Raw genomic sequence first — 26,176 nt, 5'->3', positions numbered from 1 at the left:
ACCAAAGGGCTTCTCTGTTGGTACTGATAACTATGTGTTAACAACTGAACTAGGGCCTTGATTTTGGGAGGGGAGAGTAGGTGAACACACGGGGGATTTCTGTGATTAGTAATATTAAAGACATGAGTACTATAAATAAATATTACTTGAAAAGACCAAGATTGTCAGGAGTCTTCAACAATAAATGCAGCTGCTGTTGCTTAATTGCATTTCACAACATCTGGTTACAGGTTATCATCAGTACTGAGCAAGGGGGAAGGATGGATGCAAAGTACAGTGTTTTGGGTGGACTTGTCCTTACTTAATCTGTATTATAATGTCATGCTATATAATAGGAAATAATCTGGTGGGTGTGATTGACCAAATAAGATTTCTGAGTCCACTGAAACCTGGAAACCCCAGCAAAATGCTGATTGTTGTTGGAGCCAGGGTTATATTATGTTTTAATGGCTTTTCTGGGCTTCATTTGATGACCTGGCCTAGAAAAACATTTTGAAGTAATAAAGCATCTGTTTGGCTCCAAACTAATGAGAGGAGCATTGCTCTTTGCATTAACTGTTCTTTAGGAAGAGCTGCGGAGAGCTGCTAATAAACCTTATTAAAAAGCTTAAGCAAGATTGAAGGAAATAGAAAACAGAGAAACTATTCCATTCCATGTGAAGTGAGTACATAGGGAGGGGGGAAAAAAAAAAAGAAAGAAAGGGAAGAAACTCAAAAGCAAGCCCACAGGATTTTTGCCTCCCCTCCATGTGACTTGCAGCTTGCTGCACTTCAGTTACGTTGCCTCTGAGATACGTTAAAGTGCAGCTCAGTTTAATGAAGAAGTGGATAGGACAAATCGAGGCTAGAGACTGTTTACAGCAGAGATTGGGTAAGTAAATGCAGCTGTAGATAAGTTTTTATTAATATTGTGCAAATGATACAATATCTAGCCTGTGGCATTTAAAACAATACTCAGAGCTATCATTTTTTGGTGGTCCTTTCTTTGTTTTACTTAAGGAATTTGCAAGTGTGGGTGGTATCTACCATGCAATAGATTTATGCATAAGACTGATAAAGGATTTAATTTTATTTTTCAGACTTCCTACAACAAAACAACTAACTTTCCTGTAATTTCATGTGCTTATTTTGTTTTAAGTTCTTTGGTTTGTAAGAAACTGCTTCATCTATTTTAGTGCAGTGCTCAAAATAATTTCAGTGGGAGTTAGCTGATAGTTTCTGGTGCCTTCCTGTTATTTTAATTATTTTTCTGCTGGTGAGGGAGAGGGGAAAACAGCTCATACTCTGAACCTCCTAGATATAGCATTTTCAGATTTCTAGAATCCAACTCTAGACCACTGAAAACTCCCCAGCATCAACTTGTTCCAGGAATTCATTCAACCATCCTAGTAGGATATAATTTCAGCTGTTTGCTTGTGTTCTCTGTGTCTTTTTATAAAGATTTATATGTGTTCTTATACAGAGTTTTATATAGAAAGTTCTGTTTTAAAATTTATGTATGTTTAAATTTGTGTAAACTTAATATTAATACACAAGATTGAGAAATATGATGAAAGCTTTTTTGTTAAGATGTCCAGTCTTTTGACTTTGGTATGTTTTTGCCTCTAGCAATTGGAGTGGACCTCACAGTTGCTATAATGCTGTTATGAAATAAGATTGCAGTCTTAATCAATTAGTAATTTCCAGAACAGTCATTTTAGCAGTTTCAGTGCCTGCCATTTGAGTATTTAAATCTCAGTGCACAGACAAAGAGCTGAGAAAGAGAAAATGATCAATATGGATTGTAAAGACCTATACCAAAGCCTCATTTGAATCTTGGGAACTAAAAAAGGAAAAGCAAACTCCTTTGTTGATGGTAATGTATTAAAGAAAATATTTTTAAGTGTTTAGTATCTTGTGATCTCTAGGGTGTGTCTTCCTTTTGCACCATGTTGCAGAAAGACTGCATTAAATACTATAGTCTATCATGATATTTACTCTGTGGATTAATCAGAATGACGTATCTTTTTCAGATAATCACTCCGTTTAGGAGGCTGATATTGTGTGCTGAGAACAGAAAAGAAATGGAGGACTGGATAAGCTCTCTGAAGTCTGTTCAGTCCAGAGAACACTATGAGGTAAGTTGACATCCCTCTTGATGCAACCTGTTCTAGCTCAACAGATCAAGCTACAGGACACAGAACTGGAGTATTCACTCTCCTTAGTGTGACAAGTGTGTCTGATACCAGAGTGAAGCTTCAGGTTAAGACCTCGGCTAGCAAAATGAGAGCCTATTATCACACTTTTGTTTAGAAGTTTGGAGGGAGAACAGGCTAAATACCCTTTGGAAAATACTTTTGATGAACATTGTGTTGTTGTCCCCTGTAATATGGAACCATAGGTAATTTCAGTCACCGTAGCTGTGTTCTGTACTTGCAAATTTGTCTTAACTTCTCCTTTACTAGACCGCACAGTTTAATGTGGAACATTTCTCAGGGATGCATAACTGGTACGCCTGCTCCCATGCCCGACCTACCTTCTGTAACGTGTGTAGAGAGAGCCTCTCTGGAGTCACTTCTCACGGCCTGTCTTGTGAAGGTAAAGTAAACGCTTTCTTCCCCTTGTTTATAATGCTCTGTATGTAGACAGCTGAAAGTTTAAGATCAGTAATGATTCTGAAAATAATGAGTAAGAAAAAAGCCTGAAGGGAGCGATCTATTTACTAGGGTGACTTTCTTTTGGGCAGAGGGACTGCTAATGATCTGGCTCACCTTTTTCATGCTCCAGGTGCCTTTTTCTAACTCATCCCGATAAAATGGTTCCTTCTGCTACAGTGACTAGGTTGGAATGAAAATGACTAGTTTGCAATAAAAGATAAGGTTTATTTAATTTTCTTGTAAAAAATGTGAAACAAAATAGTCTTACTAGTTTGCAGAATCAGCATTCCTCAGGCAAAAATTCATAATGGTAGTTTCTGCCAAAATCTGTAAAAAATCACGCTTTGTTCAGCGCTATGACCTCTTCCTCTCCAGTTCTTGTTTGCTCTGTTGCTGCTGGCTGATCCTGTTGCTGCTGCCTGATCCTGCAGTATAGGCAGGACAGATAAGGACAGATTTACTGCTTTAAAAATTCTGTCATGCAGTGCGGGGGTAGAGATGTAGATGCCTTTGCTTTTTGATGGTTCAATAGATGAAATCCAACACAAAGAAAAAGGAGGTGTGGCTAAGACTTCAGCATCAAGCTTATCTGGAGGAATGATATTTCTCAAACAAATATTTATAATACATCTGAAACAGCTTATTCTGCTGCAGGTTCTGTGAAAAAGTGGTAAAAAGTCTGCTTGTGTTAGAACCCAGTAGAAAAGAAAGCATCTGTGTGACCTTATGATACATGAAATTTAGAGCTATTTAATTACCGAAATAGCTAACTGTCTAGAAAAAAGTTAACAGTTACACCATTCAAACCTTGATTTTTTGGGGTGCGTATTACCCAGCTGCAAATGCATTTCTGTTATTGATGCTGTTATAATATTAGAGTTCAGAGTATAATAATGTGTATTAAGGAAATCTTACAAAGGAAACATTAACCCATCGTCCTGAATTGTCCATGCTTTTAATGTAGCTAATGGTGCAGTTGCCAAGGAACAGGACAAACCCTTTTCATAGAAATTAGAAGTCTCATAGTTACTTCCAACTTTTCTGGTGTACGTTTTTCACTGTGTATAAGTAGTTTGGACAGTATTAAGGCCGTTACGGTATTTTTGATGTCTGATATTCACAGATGAAAGTATCACATGCTTAACTAAAATGCTGTTTTATTGCCTTTGTATACAAATACAGTTAAATGTGCTCAGGCAAAGGAAAAGAAAGACGACTTTCCTTTCGTAAAGAATTTATCCTTTCATAAGTTATATTATAGTTATATTAAAAGGCTGTTTAGCAAGAATTATTCTTGTAAGATTATCAGTGTTAATGGTTATAGTGCATAGTTTTCTGGTTTCTCAGTGTCTTGTTTTGCTTCTAAGCATGGTGTTAATTTCCAAGGTGTTGGCGTTAACTTTACATTAAGGAAGTTTCCTTAATTTCCAGATTTGGAGTTTGTCACCTTTCTGCATAACTTGTTGCAAACTAATGCTACATTTGCCCACATTTTGATGCCAGTTGATCATTTTTATGAATGGCTTATAAAGGTAGTTTGGATTTTCTTTCAGTGGTCCACAGTTTCGTAAATGTGTAAGACCTGGACTGGTTTATATGTAGATACTATGATATTCTTTTATGTATTAATATGTTTACTTCCTCTGACTTCTTAGCTAGTAGTTTATATGTATTTTTTTCCCAAGTATTTTTAAAATATAAGGAGAACTTTAATTATGCATCTAAACTAAATCACTTGACAGTTGACTCTCTTATTGAAATACTCATACTTTGTCCCTGATTCTGTATACCTGTAAAAACCTGTTGTAACCATTCTTAATTTCTTCATCTAAGAAGTGTGTTTTGGTTTGATACTACTTCTTTCTCTGAAATTCTTACGTGACTGAGTTCTTACTCACTTACTTCTGCCATGTGCAATTCCAATGCATTCCACCATCTATTTTTTTCACTTACCCTGTGCTAGCAATACACACTATTTGAGGAGACAGTGTAGGAAGTATGGAGTCTTAAGATTACCTAGATGTGCTCTGTGCTACTTTTTCTCATTACATCTTTTAAAAAAAACCTGTTTAAATATTCATGGTCTGGTATCTGAAACCTCCAGCACTGCTTTACACTGAGAATCCATTTGTATCTGTACTAAATTCAATTATTTGTGTGGTCATTGATCCCAGACAACTCTATTATGTCTTATATTGAGAAGCATGAGAGGCTTCTTCTCAAGAGATACTGGAGCTCTTCCTCCTCTCAGTGGTTTGGGTAACTGGTGCACCAAGTCATGTGGAAAGTAGCTTAAAGTCTTTGTGTATTCTGATTCTAGGCTGTTAACTGTAGGTTAAAAAAAAATAAATGTCACTGCTGAAATTTTGCAGGTTAAAATCCTTTAAAGATCAGTCCTGTAAAATTTTATTCTCTTAGACCTGCTGTTCTCCAGCAGTGGTACGCAACTGTTTTTTTCAGCCTGCAGCAAACCTTGTTACTTTTGGACATAAGATGGGTGCCTTCTTTTTTCAGGGCACCTTCCCTCCCAGTAGCCTTTGGCAAACGTTGGAACAAATTAATTGCAGGCCACCCTGAAGATGCTCCTGTAACTTTTGTGGAAGCCAGCATAGGAAAAGAGGGTATGTTAATACCTTTGCTAGGGAAAAGACTATAGTGTGAACTTGCATCTTTGCAGAAGTCAAAGAATCAATATGTATATCAAACTGAAGCTGTAAATTCATATCAAACCATTCTTTCTACTGCTAAAAAGCCAATTGACTTTTAAAAAATTTAATTATATAGTCCTTTGAGATGCAATGCTATTCCTCCCACTAGTTCCTTCTTCTGTGTCTTCTCAAAAAAACCACCCTGCTGTTCAGATGTTGTCTGTGTGTTGTGTTGCTCTAGCTAGCTCTAAAGGACTGATCTCCACAACATTCATGCACGGTCTTTACTAGGACAGAGAAATTACAATTTTTTTTTGCTTTTTTTTGAAATTACTTCATATTAGCCTAATCAAGTTAGGCTTTTGTTCTTTATGCTCGTCAAATATTTCTCTTACTCGTTTTGGCTTGCTATATGCTCAAGAGTCTAAGCCTAAGAAGTTGTCAGGTAAACACAGGGATGCATGGAATGTTTAGGCATAGAAACCAAAGAACTATAGATCATTATCTACAGAAACTCCTTCAAAGCTCTGTGGCCTAAATTACTCTGTATTAATACTGCATTTCTATCCAATTCACTGCCTTTATGATTATTCTCAAAGACTTATTTCTTCACGTAGTGTTTTAATTATCATGACTGAATCTTGGTTGTCAAATGTCAAATATACCTAATAAGCTGGAGACTGCAGTTTAAATGAGATGCTTTCTCCTGTGATGAATTGCATAAACAAACAATATTGAAAGAACACTTTAGGATCATGAAGTCAAGCAATAAGGAAATACTGGGATTAAATGGCCTTTGCAATGCCCTTTGTGCACTTGGTCTTTTTCCGTTATGATTGGGGGTTTTTCTCCCCCCCATAAAACCCCGTTCTTACCCACTGAAGAAGGTATTGTACATGCACTACTTGGGTAGCCATTGTCCCCAGGATTTTTGCTACATTTTCTGCACAGGCTTGAGACTAAATAGTGAATAAAGCAGTCAGGAAGAGGAAAGGATTGTTCACTGTTAAAGAATTAAGGAGTAATAGAAAACTGTTCTGTGACGTTGTATCATGCTGTGCTCTTCTGTAGTCCTGGGGAAATCACTTAAGATTTTTGATCAAATCAACAGTTTTGTGTTGTTTATAATCTGGAACCGCTATCACTGCTATCAGAAAGGCTGAATTGTTCTATAACTGCAAATAATCAGTTGAAGCTGTTCTGAAGTCACTGATACTTTGAAGATACACAGTATTAAAAAAAGGTCTTAATTGTTGTAGTACTGAGCATCAGCATCATCATAATTATTTTAAAAGGTCAGGAAGAAATGAACATTGGTATCTAAAAAGCAGTATTTCATCATCTTCTGATAGATCAGGCACATACCTGTTGACAATTATTATGAACCGGGATATGGTACAGCTGCATACTTACAAAGAACCATCCATTGCATGCAGTGAATGAGGGTCCTATTGTCAAAAAGTGTATGATCATATGACTGAAGGCTTTATACCTGCATATGGAAGCTATATTGCAAAGCTATATTGCAAAGTTAAGTTGCCTGAGTAACTTTGTAGTACTTGACTTTGTAATGTCATTATTCTTTTAGTACTCTGCACTATTAAATTTGCAGGGTTATTTATTTGTATAAAAACTGCCAAGAAACTGCTGAATTTTATCCTTTATAAAGTAGACATAAGCTTCAAATTGGAGTGAAGTTAGCTTGCTGTTTTCATGTGAGTCACTGTTTTCACTGTGGCTTGTCCATCCGTCATGTGATACTATTTTTGGAAACAAAACAGCAGGTTTCTTGAAATACCTGAAGACAAATCTCTCCATTTTGAGAACTTAAATAATAAATACCAGCTCAGGGATGTTAGATCAGTTTCAAAAACTTTGGCTTTGGCCTTTGAAGGTGGGAAACAACAGTCTGAGCCAGTTCTTTGAAGAGCACAGAAAAGAAAACCATTCATAAAATAAGTGGTAGAGTGGTAAGTTTGCAGGGGGAGGGGGGAATTGAGTGTCCTGCCAATGTAGTTGAATTAATTGAGGTGTTTAGAGTGAAATGCCTTTAGACAGAAATGCTCTATGGCAAAGGAGTGTATTTTCAGTGCAAGAGATCCTATGATGATGTTCAGGAATACTGACTTTTCTTCACTGTAGATAATAATACCTCTAGATTTAATCATTGTGTCTGACAGCAGATGTTGGTACCACTGTGACAACTGTTTGCTAATTAAGTGATTCTCTTGGTTGGCTTTCTGAGAGACCTGGTTCATAATCCAGCTAGAAACATTTACACAGGAAATTAAGATTTAAAACATCATTCTACAAATATTCTAGATTTAATTTGGCTAAATTTTTCCTTTTCTCATCTTTTAACATTCATTTGCAATGTAATGGCAATTGATGTCTAGCAATATGTCTACATGTTTCCAGAAAATGTCAGATATCAGACTGATTCATGAATGGGATGCAGTGTCATCTAAGACAAACAAATTAGGGGTGGTGGTTGCTAAGGTTGAGATTTGATTTTAAATTTTCCTTTCTATACCCATCTCTTCTGTACTGTATGTATTCTGTACATATTTTGCTCGAAAGGTGCACCTGTGTCTTAAGGTCATTGTTTTTGATAAATTTTAATGCTCAGAGTAACATGAATAATTGTTTGATGATATTGGGGTTGCAGGGGGGAGACCTACAGAAAGTCTGATCTAAGATTTGTTACGTACTGTACCCACAAAGCAAACATAGGCTATCATTTGCTATCCATGGTGTGGCTTGCTGCAGCTCTTCAGATCCTGGGTTTGAATTTGCCTTTGCCTTGTTGAGAGAGCAGAGGTTGAATACAGAGTCCTAAGATCTACTTGAATCATAGCTCAGTAGGATTTGAAAACTCCTTTACTTTGAAAATTCTCCTACTTTGTTATGCTTTCACCATTTGGAATTTCCTGTGGCCCCTCATCCCTGATTGGTGTGTTTTGCTCTGTGTTGCAAAGACAAATGCATGTCATTTATGAGCAGGAAGCTGAAGTCAGGGGCGTATCTTTTCCAAAACATTTAAGTGGCAAGACTGCTCAGGGCCCGTCACTTGAAAATGCAGCTTTTATTTCTGTGCTTCTGTGAGAGCTGACTTCTTTAGATGCTTGGAACCAATTTAGGCTGGCAAACACAATATGATGCTGAGGTGCTTTGAAAATGCAAGCTTATCCTGTTAGTTGAGGAATATTGGATGTTTCCATACTTTGGGTCTATGAATGCTACTTTTTGAAATGACTGGGGGAGTTCCTGTGAAAGCAACATAACTCCTTCTTCTGTTCCCTTCTCTTTCTTTGAGCTAAGTACATACTTCTGTGCATCTCCCAGAACAGGGAGGGTTGCTCTCAAACTCAGATGTTGATTACATAGTCTCAGTTCACTTTTTAAATTGATCTGGCCATGGATCAGTGGAATTAAAATGAGAAATTTATGATTCAAAAGACCTTTTGTTCCATGGCTTAATGTTTTTTAATGGTGGACAAGTGATGGGCCAAAGCTTTTGATAGTTTCCTGTCAAATATTTGTTTGAAAACAGACTACTACTTCTGTTTTGCTGGCTAGTTCTCATAAACCTTTAATGGTCTTTGCCAAAATAATTTATTTAATGCACTCTAAATAGAATGATGTCATGCACTTCCAGTAACAGAAATACCCACAGCTGGGTGCATCAGTCTGTCTGATCTAGTATGATATCATTAACTAGTCATATTAATAGAGTTGAATGAAATACAAATAGTTATTAGATTGTCAAAATGTCTGCCTGTACTATACGCTTGTGCTGAGTATTCCAATTAGTAGATTTTTAATAAATAATCCAGTAAGAAGTCAGGCTCTTCCTCACTTAATATAACCTCTTGGAAAGTACTGTAACCACCAGTATCCTGAATAAATATAACAGCACCTAACCCTTCACTTTCTCAGCTTCTGGGAAAACGGGCATAGTATGGTGCCCAGAAGGGATCCTTTAAGCAAACAAACAGAGCTCCTGAAGCAAAAATACTTCTGTGAAACACTCCCCCATCACCTCTCACAAATTTAATCCAGGTATCTGAGTTGTGTCACTGGAGGAACAGAAAAGGCAAAAATACATTTAAAGATATATTTGTACCTTAGTGCCATGCACTGCACCTGAAAAATGGGGACTGGAGTGGTTTTGAGGACACTCTTAGAATGGCTACAGCTAAGGAGTTAAACCCAGTTTAGAGAGTTAAAGCTGGAGTGATTGATTATGCACTGAATTTTCTTTTAGTTGGGTTGTGTCATGGGTGCAACACTAAGTGACACGTACTTAGCTCTCAAACTTTTTTATGGAATATCTGTGTTGAATTTTTTGTAAAGATATGTATCGCTGAAATACAACAAATAACATAGTGTACTTGTTTATGTGTGCCTTTCAGTGTGTAAGTTTAAAGCACATAAAAGATGTGCTGTCCGAGCAACAAATAACTGCAAATGGACCACATTAGCCTCAATTGGAAAAGACATCATCGAAGATGAAGATGGTGTAAGTACTATTCATATTTACAGTAGTTCCCAAAGCTGTTTCTTCTTTATGGGGAAAAAGCCCCAAGGCTAAGCAAAGAAATATTGCCATGTGACCCATTGACGTTAGTGGTAGGTGGCTGTATTCCTGAATGTTTTCAAAGATTAAGGTGTTATTTAGAACAAAAGTTATATTTCTATCTCACAAGACAAGTTTAGTATCTGTGGGCACTAGACTGCAGCCGTGTTAGAGGAATTTAAAGGCCCCATGCAGAGAAACTCTGAAGCTGAGGGATTGCTCCCAGAAGTTCCTGCTGCTCTGAAGCAAAGGCGGTGTTTTATACTGTGCCATGCTGTTTTGGCAATCTATTTTCTGTCCTGCTTACCAACAGCTGTTCCCCAGGAGGCCTGTTTGGAATTCACTGACATGTGTGGGGTTTTTTACTGATGAGAGCAGGATTTTTAAAATTAACAGGAGAAGTGACAAAAGCTTTTCAGAGCTTTATTGTGGTAGATGGGTTATTTTTACAAATGCAACTATGTATGTGCCACTGGCGTGAAACTTCTTCCTAGGTTAGTACTAAGTTGCACACCTATGAGTGTCCTGAGTTGCCCATGGTGTTAATGGGACAGCACGCACTGAGTAAAGCTTTGCACTGCATTTAGGAACTGCTTTATGGAGCTGTGACTTACCAGCCATGGGATACGTAAAGCCACAGAGGTATTCTGCTATCCTATTTATTCTTCTGAATTGTAGTTATTTTAATTGGTTTGTGTCATGGTAGTCAACATGAAATGAATGGGTACTTATTTGGATTACGGAGTCTGGATTTAACTGCCCCATTGTTTTGCGGTATGTTCCTACCATATTACCATAAATAGTTGGATGAGATGCATCTCCCTTCTTCAGCTGTCACATTTCTGCCTAGTTGTGAAACACCACCATAGTCCACATTTGTAGCTTTTGCCTAGCAAGCATCAGTGTCACTTATCCTGGTCAGCCATATCTGCCTCTTTGAAAGGATAAAGCTGTCAGAAATAGTTTAAATCCACCTATATTTGAGAGACAAAAGCCTCTAATTTCTGTTTTTGAGTATTTAACTTCTATGACTAATTCTTCACAGATAGCTATGCCTCACCAGTGGTTAGAGGGTAATCTGCCTGTCAGTGCCAAATGCGCAGTCTGTGACAAGACTTGTGGCAGTGTTTTACGCCTGCAAGATTGGAAGTGCCTTTGGTGTAAAGCTATGGTAGGTGCAATGAACCACGTGCAAACGTCTAGGATTTTGTCAGCTTTATTGCTTGCCGTTATTTTTATTTTGTAATTTCATAACCATGCTTTTGGATCAAGTAGGAGCAGGCAGCTTGTGTAAACTCAGTTTTTCTAACATTCATAATTTCTCATGACTGTCCTACTTGCTTTGGTTGATTTTTAATACGCCCACAGCTGCAGCTTTTCTTTAATAGGTGTTGTCATCCAGTGTGTTTTCTCTGCCTTTTCCTAATCGAGAACTGAAGGTTCAGATGCCTGTTCCATATGCCTTATGTTACTTTCTTGTCTCTTTTATAGTAGATATTGCTGTAATAGTATTTTAGTAAATCAGCAATATTAATATTTATTAATATTAACATGGTAATATTTTTATCACTGCAAAGTCTTGGAAGTTCTCTTCTTCAGGACACTCTGTAGGTTGCTGTTGTGGTTTAACCCCAGCTGGCAACCCAGCACCACACAGCCGCTTGCTCACTCCCCCTCACCCATAAGGATGGGGAGGAGAATCAGAAAGAAATGTAAAACTTAAGGGTTGAGATAAGAACAACTTAATAGGTAAAGCAAAAGATGTGCACGCAAGCAAAGCAAAGCAAGGAATTCATTCACTGCTTCCCATGGGCAGGCGGGTGCTTGGCCATCCCCAGGAAAGCTGGGCTCCATCACGCGTAACTGTTACTTGGGAAGACAGATGCCATAATGCCAAATGTCCCCCCCTTCCTTCTTCTTCCCCTAGTTTATATACTCAGCATGACGTCGTATGATATGGAATACCTCTTTGGCTAGCTTTGGTCACCTGTCCTGGCTGTGTCCCCTCCTGATTTCCCATGTCCCTGCAGCCCTCTCGCTGGCAGGGCCCAAGGAACCAAAAAGTCCTTGACTGAGTATAAACATGACACAGCAACAACCAAACCCATCAGTGTGCTGTCAACATTGTTCTCACATCAGAGCCAAAACACAGCACTATACTAGCTACTAAGAAGAAAATTAACTCTATCCTGGCTGAAACCAGGACCGTTGCTGATTGAAATTCTGTAACATGTTATTGCTCTTTCCCCAAAATACAGTTTTCTCTTATTTTTTTAACTTGTGTGAAAAGATGGGTTTCATATGCTAGGGTACAGAAGTGGAAAGTCAGCAGTTTTTGTATTGTTGAAGCTTTCTGCATACGGATGTCTGAGGCTCTGTGTGTAGGCAGTGGGAAATGATTGACACCTTCAGAGGTGATTTGAAATTCAGGTGGAGTGCAGCACCTTCTGCTTGTGCCTGTTTTCCCAGTAACTATGGAACAGGCTGCTACAATGCATAGTTTCTGGGACCCACCTTTGGTGGGTGGGTCTGGCTTGGCAGATATGCTAGCTTTAGTGCAGATACATCCTCCAGAACAGCCAGGCAGACCAGGCATGTGCAGAGCTATTGCTTTAGCATGTGCACAGCGTGCCTGCTGCCCCCAGCACCAGTGCTGGCTTCTGGGAACTTGGCCCTCCTTTGCTCGTGGATGCAGGCAAGCAATTCCCTTGAAAGGACGATCCATATCTGCTATAGGGGTAGCTGAAGATGAAGTAATCCAGACTTAACATTTTGCGGAATAAGTAACAAGCCTTTGTGGTTGAACACCCGTATGTTTTTTTTCTCAGTCTCTCTCCTCTTCCCTCTACACCTAAATGTTAGATATTAGTCCATTTTTGTTACATAGATACTGTATCCATTTCACCCCAAAATTCCACTGTAGGGAAATAATTTTTTGTTTCTTTTGTAGGTTCACACTGCCTGTAAAGATCTGTATCCTCGTAAATGTCCACTTGGCCAATGTAAGGTATCGATCATACCTCCAACAGCACTAAACAGTATAGACTCTGATGGTACGTAGTATTGTAGTGTGTTCAGTGGTAGCTCTGGACTTGCAGTGTGTAGTGGGATCTGTATAACTGACCAAGGCTAAAATCCTTCTGCTGAACAACAGATGAAAGCAGTCTTCAAATTTAGAGAAAAGTATAATTTTCCATGTAGCTCTTTAGAGGAGTATTTAACTGACATGATTTAAAAAAAATGTTTTTGAAAGTTCCCCCACTGGAAGTTTTCTCCCATTTTATTTATGACCCTTGGGAAGTTTTCAAGTGAATGACCAGAGTCTTCAGTGAAGTGGACTGATGTCTGTCTGCCTGACTCATCACTCATACTGTGAGTTCTGAAATTTTGGGTGACTGCTTTGTGCAGAGGAAAGCTAGCTGAAAGGGTCAGGTCCAGGAATTACTTCCAAGGCTTCTCTGAATTTCTTTTAAATATAAGCAGTGTAAGAAACCTGCAACACACAGATGGAAACCCACCAAGTGTTCAAATCTCAGAGGTGCTCTTTGGTGGCTCAGGACAGAGATGCGTGAGCAGTGGGAGCCTGCGCTTAAAGGCAGGGAGTGGATTTAATAAGGAGTATCATGAAATCTAACTGCTTTAATTTTAAAGTTTGTAATGATGGCAAGTGTAGACCAACAGCTTTAACACAATTTAATGAATTTTATTGTATGAAGTTAGTAAAAGTGATTGTTTATGCTGTATGTATTTACTATATGTGTTTGCTTTGTGGTGTCTTAGACCACAGTATCATGCTGCTATTTATTATTCATGCTAGGAAGATTGTTCCATAGGTGAAATTATTTTTCTTCGCATTTAAATAAATTAATCAAGCCTTATTTTAAATTATACATTATGATAATGTGGTATTAAATTAGCATCCTTTAATGCCAATTTTTTTAGTAATTGAAAACAACATAGTCATTTTAGTATGCCTGAAACAAATGTCAAAACCTGTACCCATGATGTCAGATTTTGAAGTGTTAATGAGAAATCACTGCTTCCATGGACTGGTTATGTTAGTGACAACTGTGTCCATTAGTACCACTTACTAAGGGCCTTATAGAAAGCCCCCTGTAATTAGCCAAGACCTGCACTGACTTTAATAAGCTTTGGATCACAGCTGAAGGTCTGTTATTCAGTGGTGCTATTATAAGTAATAGCATAACTTCAGTCTGAGAAAAACATTCTCATGCAAAGTCTCACCTGGGAGCAGTTGAGTTCAGTAACTTTCAAAATCTGCCAGTACTCTTTAGAAAGCTTATACAGATGTGGATAGTCCAGTTCAACCCAGTAAGGTTAATGGAAAATCTGATTAAAAACCAAACACTTGTAACTGAAATACATATTTTACAATGTGATAACTTCTGAACATGAAATTTGAGAACTATTCTAAAAGGTTAATAAACTTTTTCACTGTTGAAAAGCAATAAAGCTATTGTCTTCAGGATTTTACTAAATCTAGGCACTGAACATACATACCAGAAAGAAAAAAATGAATTGTGTTTTCTTTGCAGGGCTAATATTCAGTTTAGCATTTACATTATGAATGATAAAATGTACTCCTTTTGTCTTCCATCTCTTTCTTCCTCTTTCCCATGATTTCTTTTTGTGTTGTTCATATTAGAAAGCCTTATTTATTTCATTCTTTCTAACTATGTTCACAGGTTTCTGGAAAGCCACATGCCCGCCATCCTGTGCCAGTCCTCTTTTAGTTTTTGTTAACTCAAAGAGTGGAGACAATCAGGGAGTAAAGTTTCTTCGTCGATTCAAACAGTCGTTAAATCCAGCTCAGGTGTTCGATTTAATGAATGGAGGACCTCACTTAGGGTAATGACCTTGGAAATCTTGAGCAATCCTTTCCGCAAGGGAATTTAGTGCAAAGTGTAGTGTTGTGTTGTGCCCCTGTTGCTATCATTCTATCACCAACATCTACTGTGACTTCCTAATTAAAATCTACGAGTGAATTCTGGTGGGATTGTAGGATATTTTCCTTCTAGAAAATTCATTTGAAAATTCAAACCCCAAACCTATCAGCCCAAGTGTTTTCTGGCTTTTTGGCTAGCTCTGACTTCTGTTAACTGGTAAGGTCCAAACCCTTTACAAATGTTTAGATGCTTTCCTGAAACAGGGCATTTATGCACAGTTGCCTGGGTGCTTTTCTTCCATTTCGTATGTGTAATGCAGATATTCCTGTGACATTGTTGTGAATAGCTATAGAATAAAACTATTGTCTAAATGTTCTCTGTATCTTTTTGAATTCTGAACGCAGGTGTCAGAGGGGGAGTCTGCAGTGTGTGATGGATAAGTGCATTAAAATTTTGTCATCTGAAAACTACATTCAAAACACGGTTTAGGCAATATATGCAAATGGTCAAGAAAATGAGCATTTCAAAATTTGGAGCAAGAACACAATTAAAGCCATCAGGCATTCTACAATATCTACGGGTTGATTGTTGGAGGGATAGGGATGAAATTTGTGTAGCAGTGGCCACAACCCAAGTATCTTTGCACATTCATAAAAATTTAATTAATGCACTTTTTTTGTGTTGCCTAACTTAATTCCACTCCGACGTAGCATTGTGGTTAAGTGGCCTATTAATATCACTTAGAGCAACTAGAAACACTAGTTTTTGTACTCTTAAAGGTGCAGAATTATGCTTGCATGATAAAAATGTAGATAAATGCACAAGAATTCAGTTCAAACAGTGGGCAAATAATACAAATATAGTGGAATACAGCTGTGGATTTTTAAAATCAGTACTGTGTTATAAACATGTTATATTTACTTTTTAATTTGCAATATTCTGTTCATTATAACCCTGATAATCTGCGTTCAATCTAAGTCTCTTTTGGCTAACATGTTGAACGTGTAATTACAATGAATGATAAAAGTTCATTTTAATTGGAGAGACAATTTTTGAGAGAGGGGAGTCTGAAAAATCTGTCTGTCTGTTTGCAAGTTCTTTTGCTTCATTCAGTTGTACTTAACATGGTTCAGGAGGCTCACTTTGGTTTTGCACAGTAGTCATAGGTCAAGGTGGTTGCTTTTAAGTATTTTTCCTGAACAGTTTGTAAAGAGGTCCTCAGCAGTTTCTCTGTCAGGTTGTGCTGTTGTCTTCCTTTTTCTAGTTGATCTACAAAGCAGAGTTGCATTCTTTGAGACAGTGTATTTTGAGGGGTTCTCTCCCTTTTCTCAGGGTAGGAGAAATTGCTTTCGTACCCACAGTTTTTTTTTCTTAAATAACTGCATCTTTTTTTTCTGATTAGTATCTGCCTATCATGTACAAGTGACATTATATTCTTTAGGAAACATCTAAATTGTTCAAAAATTTGTGATCTTAATATGTTGCTTTTTAGAAATAGTTCTGAGATTATACATATTCTGGAAAATAACATGCATTAAAAATAAACATTTGTTTTTATTATTTTAAGAGTTTATACTCTCCAATTCTTTGGGTTTTTTTTAAGTTTAAATCCCTGTTGTTTTTACCTCTTGGCTGTTTCTTCACATCTCATTCCCTTTTCCTCTGTGTGTCATCTTTCTGCCTGTTCTGTCTCTTGTCCTCCTTTTCTGTGCTGCCCAAGTGTTGTATCCTGGAGGTGTTAAAAGTCTGAGAAAGGAGGAAGAGCCATAGGAAGCAAAAGTAGGATACGGCTTTAAGGATCTAATATGAAATACTTGTATTATTTGTCTTATATTGTTGTGATTGCCTTATGTGTAATAATTGCCTCCTACTGTCCTTGCATTTAGTTAGTCACATGTTGGCAAAAGCCCACCCGTATTGTGGAGTGCATCCTGTCGCTGTGTCTTAACCTCTGCTCATGAAAAATCCCCAGTGGTGCCTTTTGCTTCTGGCTGAAGTGAGAAGCGTAGAGCAGTTGCAATTTCATAGCTTAGAATTTCTTTTTATATTAATAAAATGAATAAAATCCTGAAAACAATATCAAGGGAATTTTTTAAAGTAAAATTTGGCATGTTATTTATCAGAAATGTTGGTGTAAGTGGAATATACGGCAGTAGATGGGATGCAGATAGGTTTATGAAGTAAATGGTTTTATCCACATACCCCAGAACAACAGAAGAAGGAGCATAAAGGTGCCATGCACTCTATTTTTGTGTAACAGTGGCTAATGAATATAACTGCTCTCTCGCTAATGGACATAACTGATTCTAACAGGCTTTGTTTTCTCTGCAGTTTGCGGTTATTTCAGAAGTTTGACAACTTCAGGATTCTTGTGTGTGGCGGTGATGGAAGCGTGGGTTGGGTCTTGTCAGAAATTGATAAGCTCAGTTTGCACAAACAGGCAAGTGTGCATACTTACTTACCTTGACTATACTGATGGGACTTAATTTTGTATGCTTACTTTCCCTTCACTTGGTTCTTTGTCGTATCTCTGTATATGGGCCAAACTCAACAGTTACTGTTAAATAAAAATGTCCACTGGTGTAAACAGGACAGGTTGTATTGGAATCGCACTATTTGATTTACAAGCTTTAGACATCAGCTATATGATTAACATTTGTGGCTTCATATAACAAGCATCTGTAATAGTTTGTACTTTCTCGTTTTCAATAGTAGATTGCTCCTATGTTTTTCAGTGTCAGTTAGGAGTGTTACCCCTTGGTACTGGAAATGACCTTGCTCGTGTCCTTGGTTGGGGAGGATCCTGTGATGATGATACGCAACTTCCTCAGATTTTGGAAAAACTAGAACGAGCCAGCACAAAAATGTTAGACAGGTAAACCTAAACATGCATTTACATGACTTTCCATGAGATTCAGATTGTGCTTTTCTTGGTTTCTGATGGCCTAAATCCATCTTAGAGACTTAGTGTTCCATGGTTTTGTTTTTTTAGGGTGCACATCATAGTAATGAGGGAAGCTGGGATAGTAATGGGGACAGCTCTTCAACATCCTTTTTAAACTGAAGAGTCAGAGGGGAGCGGCTGATGAAACTAGGACGCACATTTGTCCAAAGATGAACAAAAGGGGATGGTTTATTGAATAACTGATGAAGGTGCATAACTGCCTGTTACAAGAAGTTGTAAACATTAAGAAATTGTATAGATTCAAAACCGTTTATGGGCAGTTTTATGGACTCCATGCATGCTATTATATAACATTAAAGCTAGCATCTTTATTTGGGAAGCACTTGAGCTCTCTGTCCTGGGATGTGGGGAGAACTCGCATCGTGTGCTTCCACCCTTGATGTAATCTTCTGAGGCATCGGCTGTGGACAGGATAATACAAGATTAGTATTATCTAATGCAAGATTAGTATTATCCAATACTAATATTTCTGTTTGAGGGATTTTCTTAGTCAAAACCAAGAGATCTTTCCACTCCTTGTTTTGTGTGATTTCCATCCATAAGGTGAAGGAGCAATTACCATTTAAAAGAAGTCAGTGAAGGTAATGGTCTTGTTCCAAGGAAGGTGGAACACCGTTTTTGAGAGGAGTATTTCTTACTCTGTTCCTTTCTCTCATGGGTGTTTCTGTTCTTGCTCTTGTTGCAAACACCTGAATGTAAAAGGTGATTTTATTGTAGGGTTTTTTTAATGAAATAGAGAAACAAGTCCTTTTTTATTTTAAGCTTTTCTGCAGGCTATGTGATCGTTTTATAGCAAAGTATGTAGAGAAGTGCTTATTTCTGATCCTTAGAAAGGTTGGCCTGGACATTCTGAAAGATTCTGTAGATTAAATCATGTTTGCCTTTTTCTGCACTGAAAAAAAGGTCAGTTTCATTTCGTCCTCTAATTTCAGTAGCCTTGCCTCCAAGGCCATCTGCAGTGATTACTCATTCTTTTCAGCAGTCTTTGAAGGCTGTTGCTAATTATTAGCAGTATCATACTATCTGTGCTGTAGAGTACTGTCCTTTACCAGGGGGAAAAAAGATACATGTATCAATGAAGACTTCACCATTTGCTTTGTTCTTAAGCCTGCTTCCCCTAGTTGCGATGAAAAGCTAATGCTACCTTTAGAGCTTTTTCTCTAGGAGCGCATCTATTTTCCTTTGACTTATGCATTTAGTTCTCACAAATTCTTTGATATTGTGAATGTTTTGCTGGAAAAAACCCTTAGTTGCCTGCATTGAATGTCCCGTGATTTGTTCAGAAATAAGGCTTATCATCAAATCACTAACAAATAATCTGAGCAATAAAACAAATTATTGCCATTAATCTCAATTATTTCATCCATATACAATTATCTTACAATTAAAAATTAAGCTTTTTTATTGTATTTGTTTTCTTTTTAACAAGTTATTCTGTGATCTGACAATGAATTTTGGTTTTGTTGATACGTTGGTGAAAAGATAAAACTAACAATCTGGAAACTGAAAAGCTATTACATTTCTTTCAGGTGGAGTATAATGTCATATGAACTGAAATTACCAGCAAAGCCTTCTATTCTTCCAGTAACTGCAGAAGAGTCGGAGGAATGCCAGGTGGACTTTTACTTTTGTTGTTTCATATACTGAACTTTTTGCTTCTGGGATGACAATATTTGTAATGAAAGCACTTGTGTGAAAAATAGAAGCAGCTGTGTTTTGATCTGCTAACTGAACTGAGTTGATGTCTGTTCATGGCGTATATCTCAAGTGATTAGGGTTTACAGTTTTGTATTATTTGCCAAAAATCCATGAAGGTCAGGAGTCTGCAACAGAGTGGTCAGACAAATTCCTTTAAAAAAAAAGGTATTTTATATATATGTTACAAATAAGGTTTTATATTTATTGAATGATATTTAAGATTATAATATAGTACTACCATATCATTAATAACATATATTTTATACAATTACTATATAAGAGTGTATCTTACATTATTTTGTATATAATAGTATTATTTAGTGTTATGTTATTGTACAATAATTTATATGAATATATGAAGTATGCTTTCAACATACATGTATATATATATAAAAAGGAAAATGGTTACCATCTTTAGTTTGGAATAAGCATTAAAAAAACTCCAACATTTAAAGGCAAGGGTTGTATTCTGAAAGAATGAGAGAAGCTTTTTGCCGCTTGAGTTTAGATCAGGTGATACCACCCAACTTTCTCCTTGTTCTTCCAGAGAGCTCAGAATCATAAGTGACCTCAAAGAAAAGCTTAGTCTGTGTTTCAGAATAGATTTGTCTTGTACTGTTTGATGAGGTTTTCAATTTGAGAGGGAGATGCTTTAATCAAATTAATTGGCATGAGGGTTCTGACTAAAAATGAGAAAATAATATATTCCTAAGAAAGTTAATGCATATCAACTTTAGCTCAAAAGTACTTGAGAAGCAATAATTAATCTGCAGGTTCTTGAATAATTTAATAATTCAGGCTGTTTTAATTGGCAAGGAGGCTATAACCTTTGACAGCTTGCTGCATATAGAGATGCAGAAAGGCTGGGGCTCCACTGGCTGGGTTTTTAACGGGGTTGCTTTGTACATGCTGTTTCCAGTGTAAGCAATGCAGAACAAGGTTTTATCTTCTCAAAATTTTCAAGACAGTTAAAATTTTCAAGTGTATCTCCATCTGGTAAAGGAAAAAAAAAATACATTTTGTTCTAGTTAGTTCTGACTTAGAAATTGTGTTTAGCTCCTCCTGAAAATGGAAGGAACTGCTCATACAAAACTTTTTTTTGAAAATCAGTTCTGTAGGCTATAGTTACCTGGAATTACTCTTGAGTTGGACAAAGCTGTTTTCTTTCGAGTACCCTATTCAATCCCTGTTTTAATGTTTTTTTGCATCATTTATTGAGTTACAAAATCTGAGAAAAAGAATAATTAACTTCTCAGAAGGTAATGTGTTAAAGCACAGTTTGAAAATAAAAGTCCATACCTGATTCTTCCCCCCCTTTCCTCCAGTTTCAGGAGACTTATTTTACTTGATTTGCTTCCAGAAATCTTATACTCATGTTTGAACAGCAGTAGTGTGTTCTTACAGATCAGTTGGTTATGTCTTGTTTACCCCTTGAAATGAAAACTGATTTACTGTCAGTTCTACAACTAAGGCTGGGGTTTAGGAGGAAAAAAAAAATTTAAAAAAGTGTGATATATCTACCTGCTCCATATCAAGGGCAGAAACACACTAAGAGTTTTTAAGAAATTCTTAAGGAAGCATCAGAATTTCAGAACTGCATTTATTTTTAGCTTTAAATTTAAAATTTCAGTAAGATTTTCTTTTAAAACTGAGGTCTGGACCCATATCTCTTTTGAGACAGGACATAGTGTGTGAGGATACATTTCTGATCCATTCCAAATCTTTTACTGAGTATTCCAGAGCTTCTAATTCTGTGCAAGAAAAGCCGAACAATGTACACATCCATTCTCCCAAACATTCTCATAAAGACCAAGCCTTAAATAATTGGCTCCTTGAGGACTGGCTTTGATAGCGTTATACCAGTTTAGCAGCCTTTGTCAGTAGGGGTACTTGGGGAATGAGAGTCTATCTGACAGTAAAAAGAAAATTCAGGATTGTGTCTGCAAACTTTTGATTTATTCTTGGTCAAGCAGCTTAGCTTGAGGGAAACTTTGCTTGTTTTATAAACAAAATATATTAGATTATATTAATTCAGGTTGTTATGAATCTAGAAAGGAGGTAGGTTTTTTTCTGCCTCATGGATTATTTTTAGCCTAGAAATAACTTCATGTTTTCTCTATGAGGAGTAAAAGAACTGTGGATCAAGTTCTCAGATGCAGTGTTAGTTTGAATATTAAAAATCTGATAAATAAAATACAGTATGTGGGTAGAATTTGCATTGCCAGCTGCTTGTACTTGTATTAGATCTGAAATGAAAATCCTGCTATTTTTGGAGGCATTTTAACTCACTGCTCAGTGTTAAACCGCTGAAACGTGTGAAAATTGTAGTCTTTTTTTCTCTCTGTTTTCAGATATCTGCTTATGAGGACTCAGTTGCTGCTCATCTTGCAAAAATTCTCAATTCTGATCAGCACTCAGTTGTCATATCATCTGCCAAGTGGGTTGATAGGTTTTATGTACGATGTGTGGAATAAATCCCCTGTGTAACATCATCACCATAATAACCTTCTGTCTAAGCCTGATTTTCTTACGGCTGGCCCAACTGGCTTGGCTTAATATATCTTGATTTATGTCTTTTGGAGTGGATATTTTTTCTGCAAAATGTTTATATGGTACAGTTGTAATGGATAGCTTATTACTAAACACATCAACATCTTACAAAAATCACATAATATTAATATGAAGTTGTTTTAAATCACTCCAAATCAGCGTGCAGCTTAAATACGAAACTTACTGTTATAATGTGAATATGTGATATACTTCACATTGCTTTTCTTCTGTTTTGTTTTATGCATATCCATATCTTTAAGATGACAAATAATTTCACCGATGTGAAGCAGAACTTCAGGCTAGGTAGCTTTGTCATAGCTCTGTCTGTATCAGTTCAATCAATAGTGGTCTCAGACAATAGGGTTGTGGTTTTTTTCCCCCAAACTGAAACACTTAAAAATGAGAGAGAATTACTTGGCAAATCATGGACATCACCTGAAATCAGAAGTATTCTGCGTATACCTTCTCTGTGAAAAAAACCAAACACCTTATATTTTGCAATATGCAAAAGACCCAGTCATTGAATCTTCAAGAATACATCTGAATGTCATTACCTCTCTTTTTTTTTTTTTCCCCTGCTAAAAGCATGTTAATAAAATTTCATTTTAAAAGTCTACATAGCACATGTTGAAAACTGAATTGCAGAATTTTATTATAACTCCAGATTCTAAATTGGGTCAGTATCTTGTTAAATCTAATTTCTGTCAAATAAATTTCAATCAAATGAACAATACTAAGGAGTTCTCCACACCTCGTTAGTAAGTTTGCTCTTTTTTGGCGTAGGTAATAAGAACCAAGTCTTTCTCTGATTTACACAGTGAAAATTCATTGCAGCCACTGTAGTTTGCATAGATAGCCCTCAGGGGGTCGGCTGTGGTTCAGAAGCGTGAGCTGTGCAGTGGGACATGTATGGCCATATGCTGTCATCTAAGAAGTGCTCCATTAACATCAGTAGATTTTTCTCCATGGTTTCTAGGCTCCATCTTTGTGTGGGAGTTTGCAAGACTGAAGTTATCAGAGTGAATGCAAGTTTGCTAGCTCCTCTGGTATGGAAGGTGTACAAGCAAGGGAATGGATGAAATAGTCACATTGATTTCAGTTCTTAGAAATAAGAGACTGAGATACAATGTGTGCAAAGGCTTAAATAAAAAGATTTTGAGGAAGGGTTTTTGTTTTAAAGCTTATCACTTGAATTTTTCAAGCCATGGAAGAGAGTATCATCTGCTTTGCTAGTATCATCACAGCAGTTGTTTCCGACAAGAATGGTGTATAGCAGTATACATATAAATAAATTGCCATATGAATTTAATATTCAAAACACATATTTTATTTAATTTGACTTCTCCTCTTTCCTTTCTTTATCTGAAGAATATTATGTGAAACTGTAAAGGACTTTGTTGCCAAAATAGGGAAGACTTACGAAAAGCCAATGGAAAATACAGAGGAAGCTGATGCCATGGCCGTTAAAGTAAGACTATGACTATGTTCTGGTTTAAAGTTGTAGGTTTTTGAAAGTTCATAGCTCATAGGTGTTTATTTTTCAGATTGCTCCAGGATGCCCAGCTTGGCTTTCATTTTAACCAATGACTGTAAAATTCTTCTCTTCTTATTGCATAGAACAGTTATTGCATAGAACAGTTATTTCGAAACCATCTTTAACTCTAAGATCTCTATAAATTCTGTTTACACTTTTTGATTCATAAAGGATAAAGTTCATGGTAATGTACGTAGAAGTGAAAGATTTTGCCTTAGAAGTTACACTTTTAGGGATTAAATTAGCTATGGGAAAACAATAGGATAATGAGGAGAGAGTATGCTGGGAGAATGAAGGGAAGAGAGACTACAATATTAAAAATAATGGTTTAAGCTGCAAATTGTAGAGATCACGTTGAAAAAGCATTGGAAAAAACTAAACAAACCCCAAACAGAAGGATTTGGTATGAGGCACAGAATTTACATGAGCTGAAAAGAAAACAAGAAAGTGCAATCACTAACAAACCCAGAGTCAGGCTATGTACTTGCTCTAAATGGCAATTTGTGGTTCATGTTTCTGTTTGGTGCACAATTTAGAATTAATTTATCTTTTTTACTGTTCCAAGGCCAGACAGCGTTGGTTTCCTTTCCTTTAAGCACAGAAAGTCACGGCTTTTCTAGTGTACCTTAAGACAGCAGCTGCTTAGTGATGGGTAGAGGTGTTTGACAGTGTGTGGTTCTGGCTTGAGCCTCTTTTCTCCGTGACAGCTCACTTGCTGAAATGTAAAGCTGTGTTGCAAAAGCAACCCCATGTGTCTCAGTCTAACACCTGGGCATGTCCCCATAGATTAACTCTATATTGGGGCACCCATAATTTCTTAAAATGCGTGCTATGGGCAAATCTGTGGTGATTCTCTGTGCTGCAGGCCATTGGGAGAGGAGTAAGACTGAACTCTAGTTGCATGGCAGGGTGAATTTAGTAGGGTGTGTTACTGTCATCTGAGTGTGGGATTTTTTTGTTGTAATTGCTGTAATCTGGTTGAGTGTCAGAGGGTGTGTCTGCAAATAAACCATGCAGACCTACTCATAATCTGATATTCCAAAATGTTGAAACTAGGTTTGGATTTTACATAAAAAATTACATAGACATTTAAGACACCTACAATTTTAATATTATCTGGTACTTAATTTCCTGCAAATGTTCACACATTCACTGTTGAGTTTTTTTGGTGTGTGTATTTTTTTCCACTTTGTCTTAGTGCTCTGAGTTAAATGAGAAGCTAGACCTATTGCTCCAGGCTCTTCACACAGAAGCCCAGGCTGCTCCCATCCTCCCAGGCATCACTCCGCCCATTGTGGAAGAAGAAGGAGAGGAGTTTTCAAGTGAAGAATCCTTATCTGAAAGTAAAGAGCAATTAGCCGAGTGTGTCTCAAAGTCTTCCACACAGAAACTCTTCAAACCAAGGGAACAGTTAATGCTCCGGGCAAACAGCTTGAAGAAGGCTGTAAGGCAGATCATTGAACAAGCAGAAAAAGGTGCGCATCAACAATGTTTTGATCCTTACTGATAAAATAATTTTTTTCTATGTAAGAATGTAGAAATCAAACTACAATGATGAAAACTTACGCTAGTTAAAAAAAAATAATCATGTGCTTATTACAAGCTGCAAGGAAAAGAAATACAGCTTGTTTGGATATTGATGACTGTCTGCGTATATGAATATATATGTATGCATGTGTGTGCACATACAAAAGTGTGCTTCTTTGGTAATTACTATCCTCCACAAAATTAAAAATTCTGGCAGCAAATCTTTATCAACAGGCAAAAGATTGCTCAACTGTCTTTTGCTGAATTGGCATTAGAAATCTTTTGTTAATGTTTTTAAACGTTAAGCTACAGGAAGCAAAAAAGCTAATTTTCCACGTGTGCAGTTTTTCTTTAAAAATCTTGAAAATTTCTGTCTTCTTTTTTAATAAGCAGTCGTGGATGAGCAGAATGCTCATAGTGAAGAACAAGTGAACCAGTCTTCACTAGAATATAGCAAAGAATTGGATGAATCCAAAGAAGAGGAAAAAGAGGAAGATACAAAGGAGCTTGAGTCCCCATCAAGTGAGTAAATTAGGAATAAAATAGCTTAAAATTACAGTTTCCTTATAAGTTGCATTAGTTATATTATAGTTGGCTCCATAATTAAATATACTAACATCCTGTTTCACTGGAAGCTAGTCACAAATTTTAATAGATTTGGAATAATAAAAGTTAAGGGAAAAATGCAGGAGATGAGATCAACAGTCTTTTGGAATGTATTTACAAAACTGAGAAGGTGTTTGCCTCATTTAATCCAAGTGAATTTACGCTCACCTTTCTACAGGCACCTGAGCAGGGAATAGATCCTTGGTAGTGGTGGCAATAGTATGTCTCAGTTGTAGGCGTTTTAGGGCATATTATAGGAGTTTCTCAGTCATTTCTGTTGAAGGAGTTTGTGTGAAACAAACATATTTATTCATTGTATTGACAACAAAACCTTGATATCTCAGCTAGGGACTTACCTTGAGACAGTTATTAGAACAGAGAGAATGAATATTTGAATCTTCTATATGAAGTACAACAGCGTAAAACAGGAAAGAATATAACAGAAACTGGAGCACAGAAGTCTCCTGAAAAGTGGCAGTACTAAGGTCACCCTCTCTATTTGTCTAACCCAGAACAGAAATTTGAA

The 26,176-nt window shown here is 36.9% G+C and overlaps 1 protein-coding gene across 4 annotated transcripts in view; it reads left to right on the top strand.

The window, feature by feature from the left end:
* DGKH (diacylglycerol kinase eta) overlaps positions 1–26,176 on the top strand; it is a 173,830-nt gene that overhangs the window by 106,753 nt on the left and 40,901 nt on the right. For 3 of the 4 annotated variants that reach the window (XR_005826393.1, XM_040583978.1, XM_040583977.1), the window contains 13 exons: positions 2,013–2,117; positions 2,445–2,577; positions 9,700–9,806; positions 10,909–11,034; positions 12,814–12,916; positions 14,570–14,732; positions 17,102–17,210; positions 17,506–17,645; positions 19,265–19,349; positions 21,785–21,870; positions 23,352–23,451; positions 24,716–24,992; positions 25,438–25,566. Coding sequence is in view for 3 of the 4 variants with exons in the window: in XM_040583978.1 (XP_040439912.1) it covers positions 2,013–2,117; positions 2,445–2,577; positions 9,700–9,806; positions 10,909–11,034; positions 12,814–12,916; positions 14,570–14,732; positions 17,102–17,210; positions 17,506–17,645; positions 19,265–19,349; positions 21,785–21,870; positions 23,352–23,451; positions 24,716–24,992; positions 25,438–25,566 (1,663 nt within the window). In the remaining variant the exon portion in view is untranslated. Of the gene's footprint in view, positions 1–2,012; positions 2,118–2,444; positions 2,578–9,699; positions 9,807–10,908; positions 11,035–12,813; positions 12,917–14,569; positions 14,733–17,101; positions 17,211–17,505; positions 17,646–19,264; positions 19,350–21,784; positions 21,871–23,351; positions 23,452–24,715; positions 24,993–25,437; positions 25,567–26,176 lie in introns of those variants that run through there. The other variant, XM_040583979.1, reaches the window with a different exon arrangement.

The sequence above is a fragment of the Falco naumanni genome, chromosome 2, assembly GCF_017639655.2.
Source record: "Falco naumanni isolate bFalNau1 chromosome 2, bFalNau1.pat, whole genome shotgun sequence".
In the NCBI taxonomy this organism is placed as follows: Eukaryota; Metazoa; Chordata; class Aves; order Falconiformes; family Falconidae; genus Falco; species Falco naumanni.
This window is presented reverse-complemented; position numbering and strand designations above follow the sequence as displayed.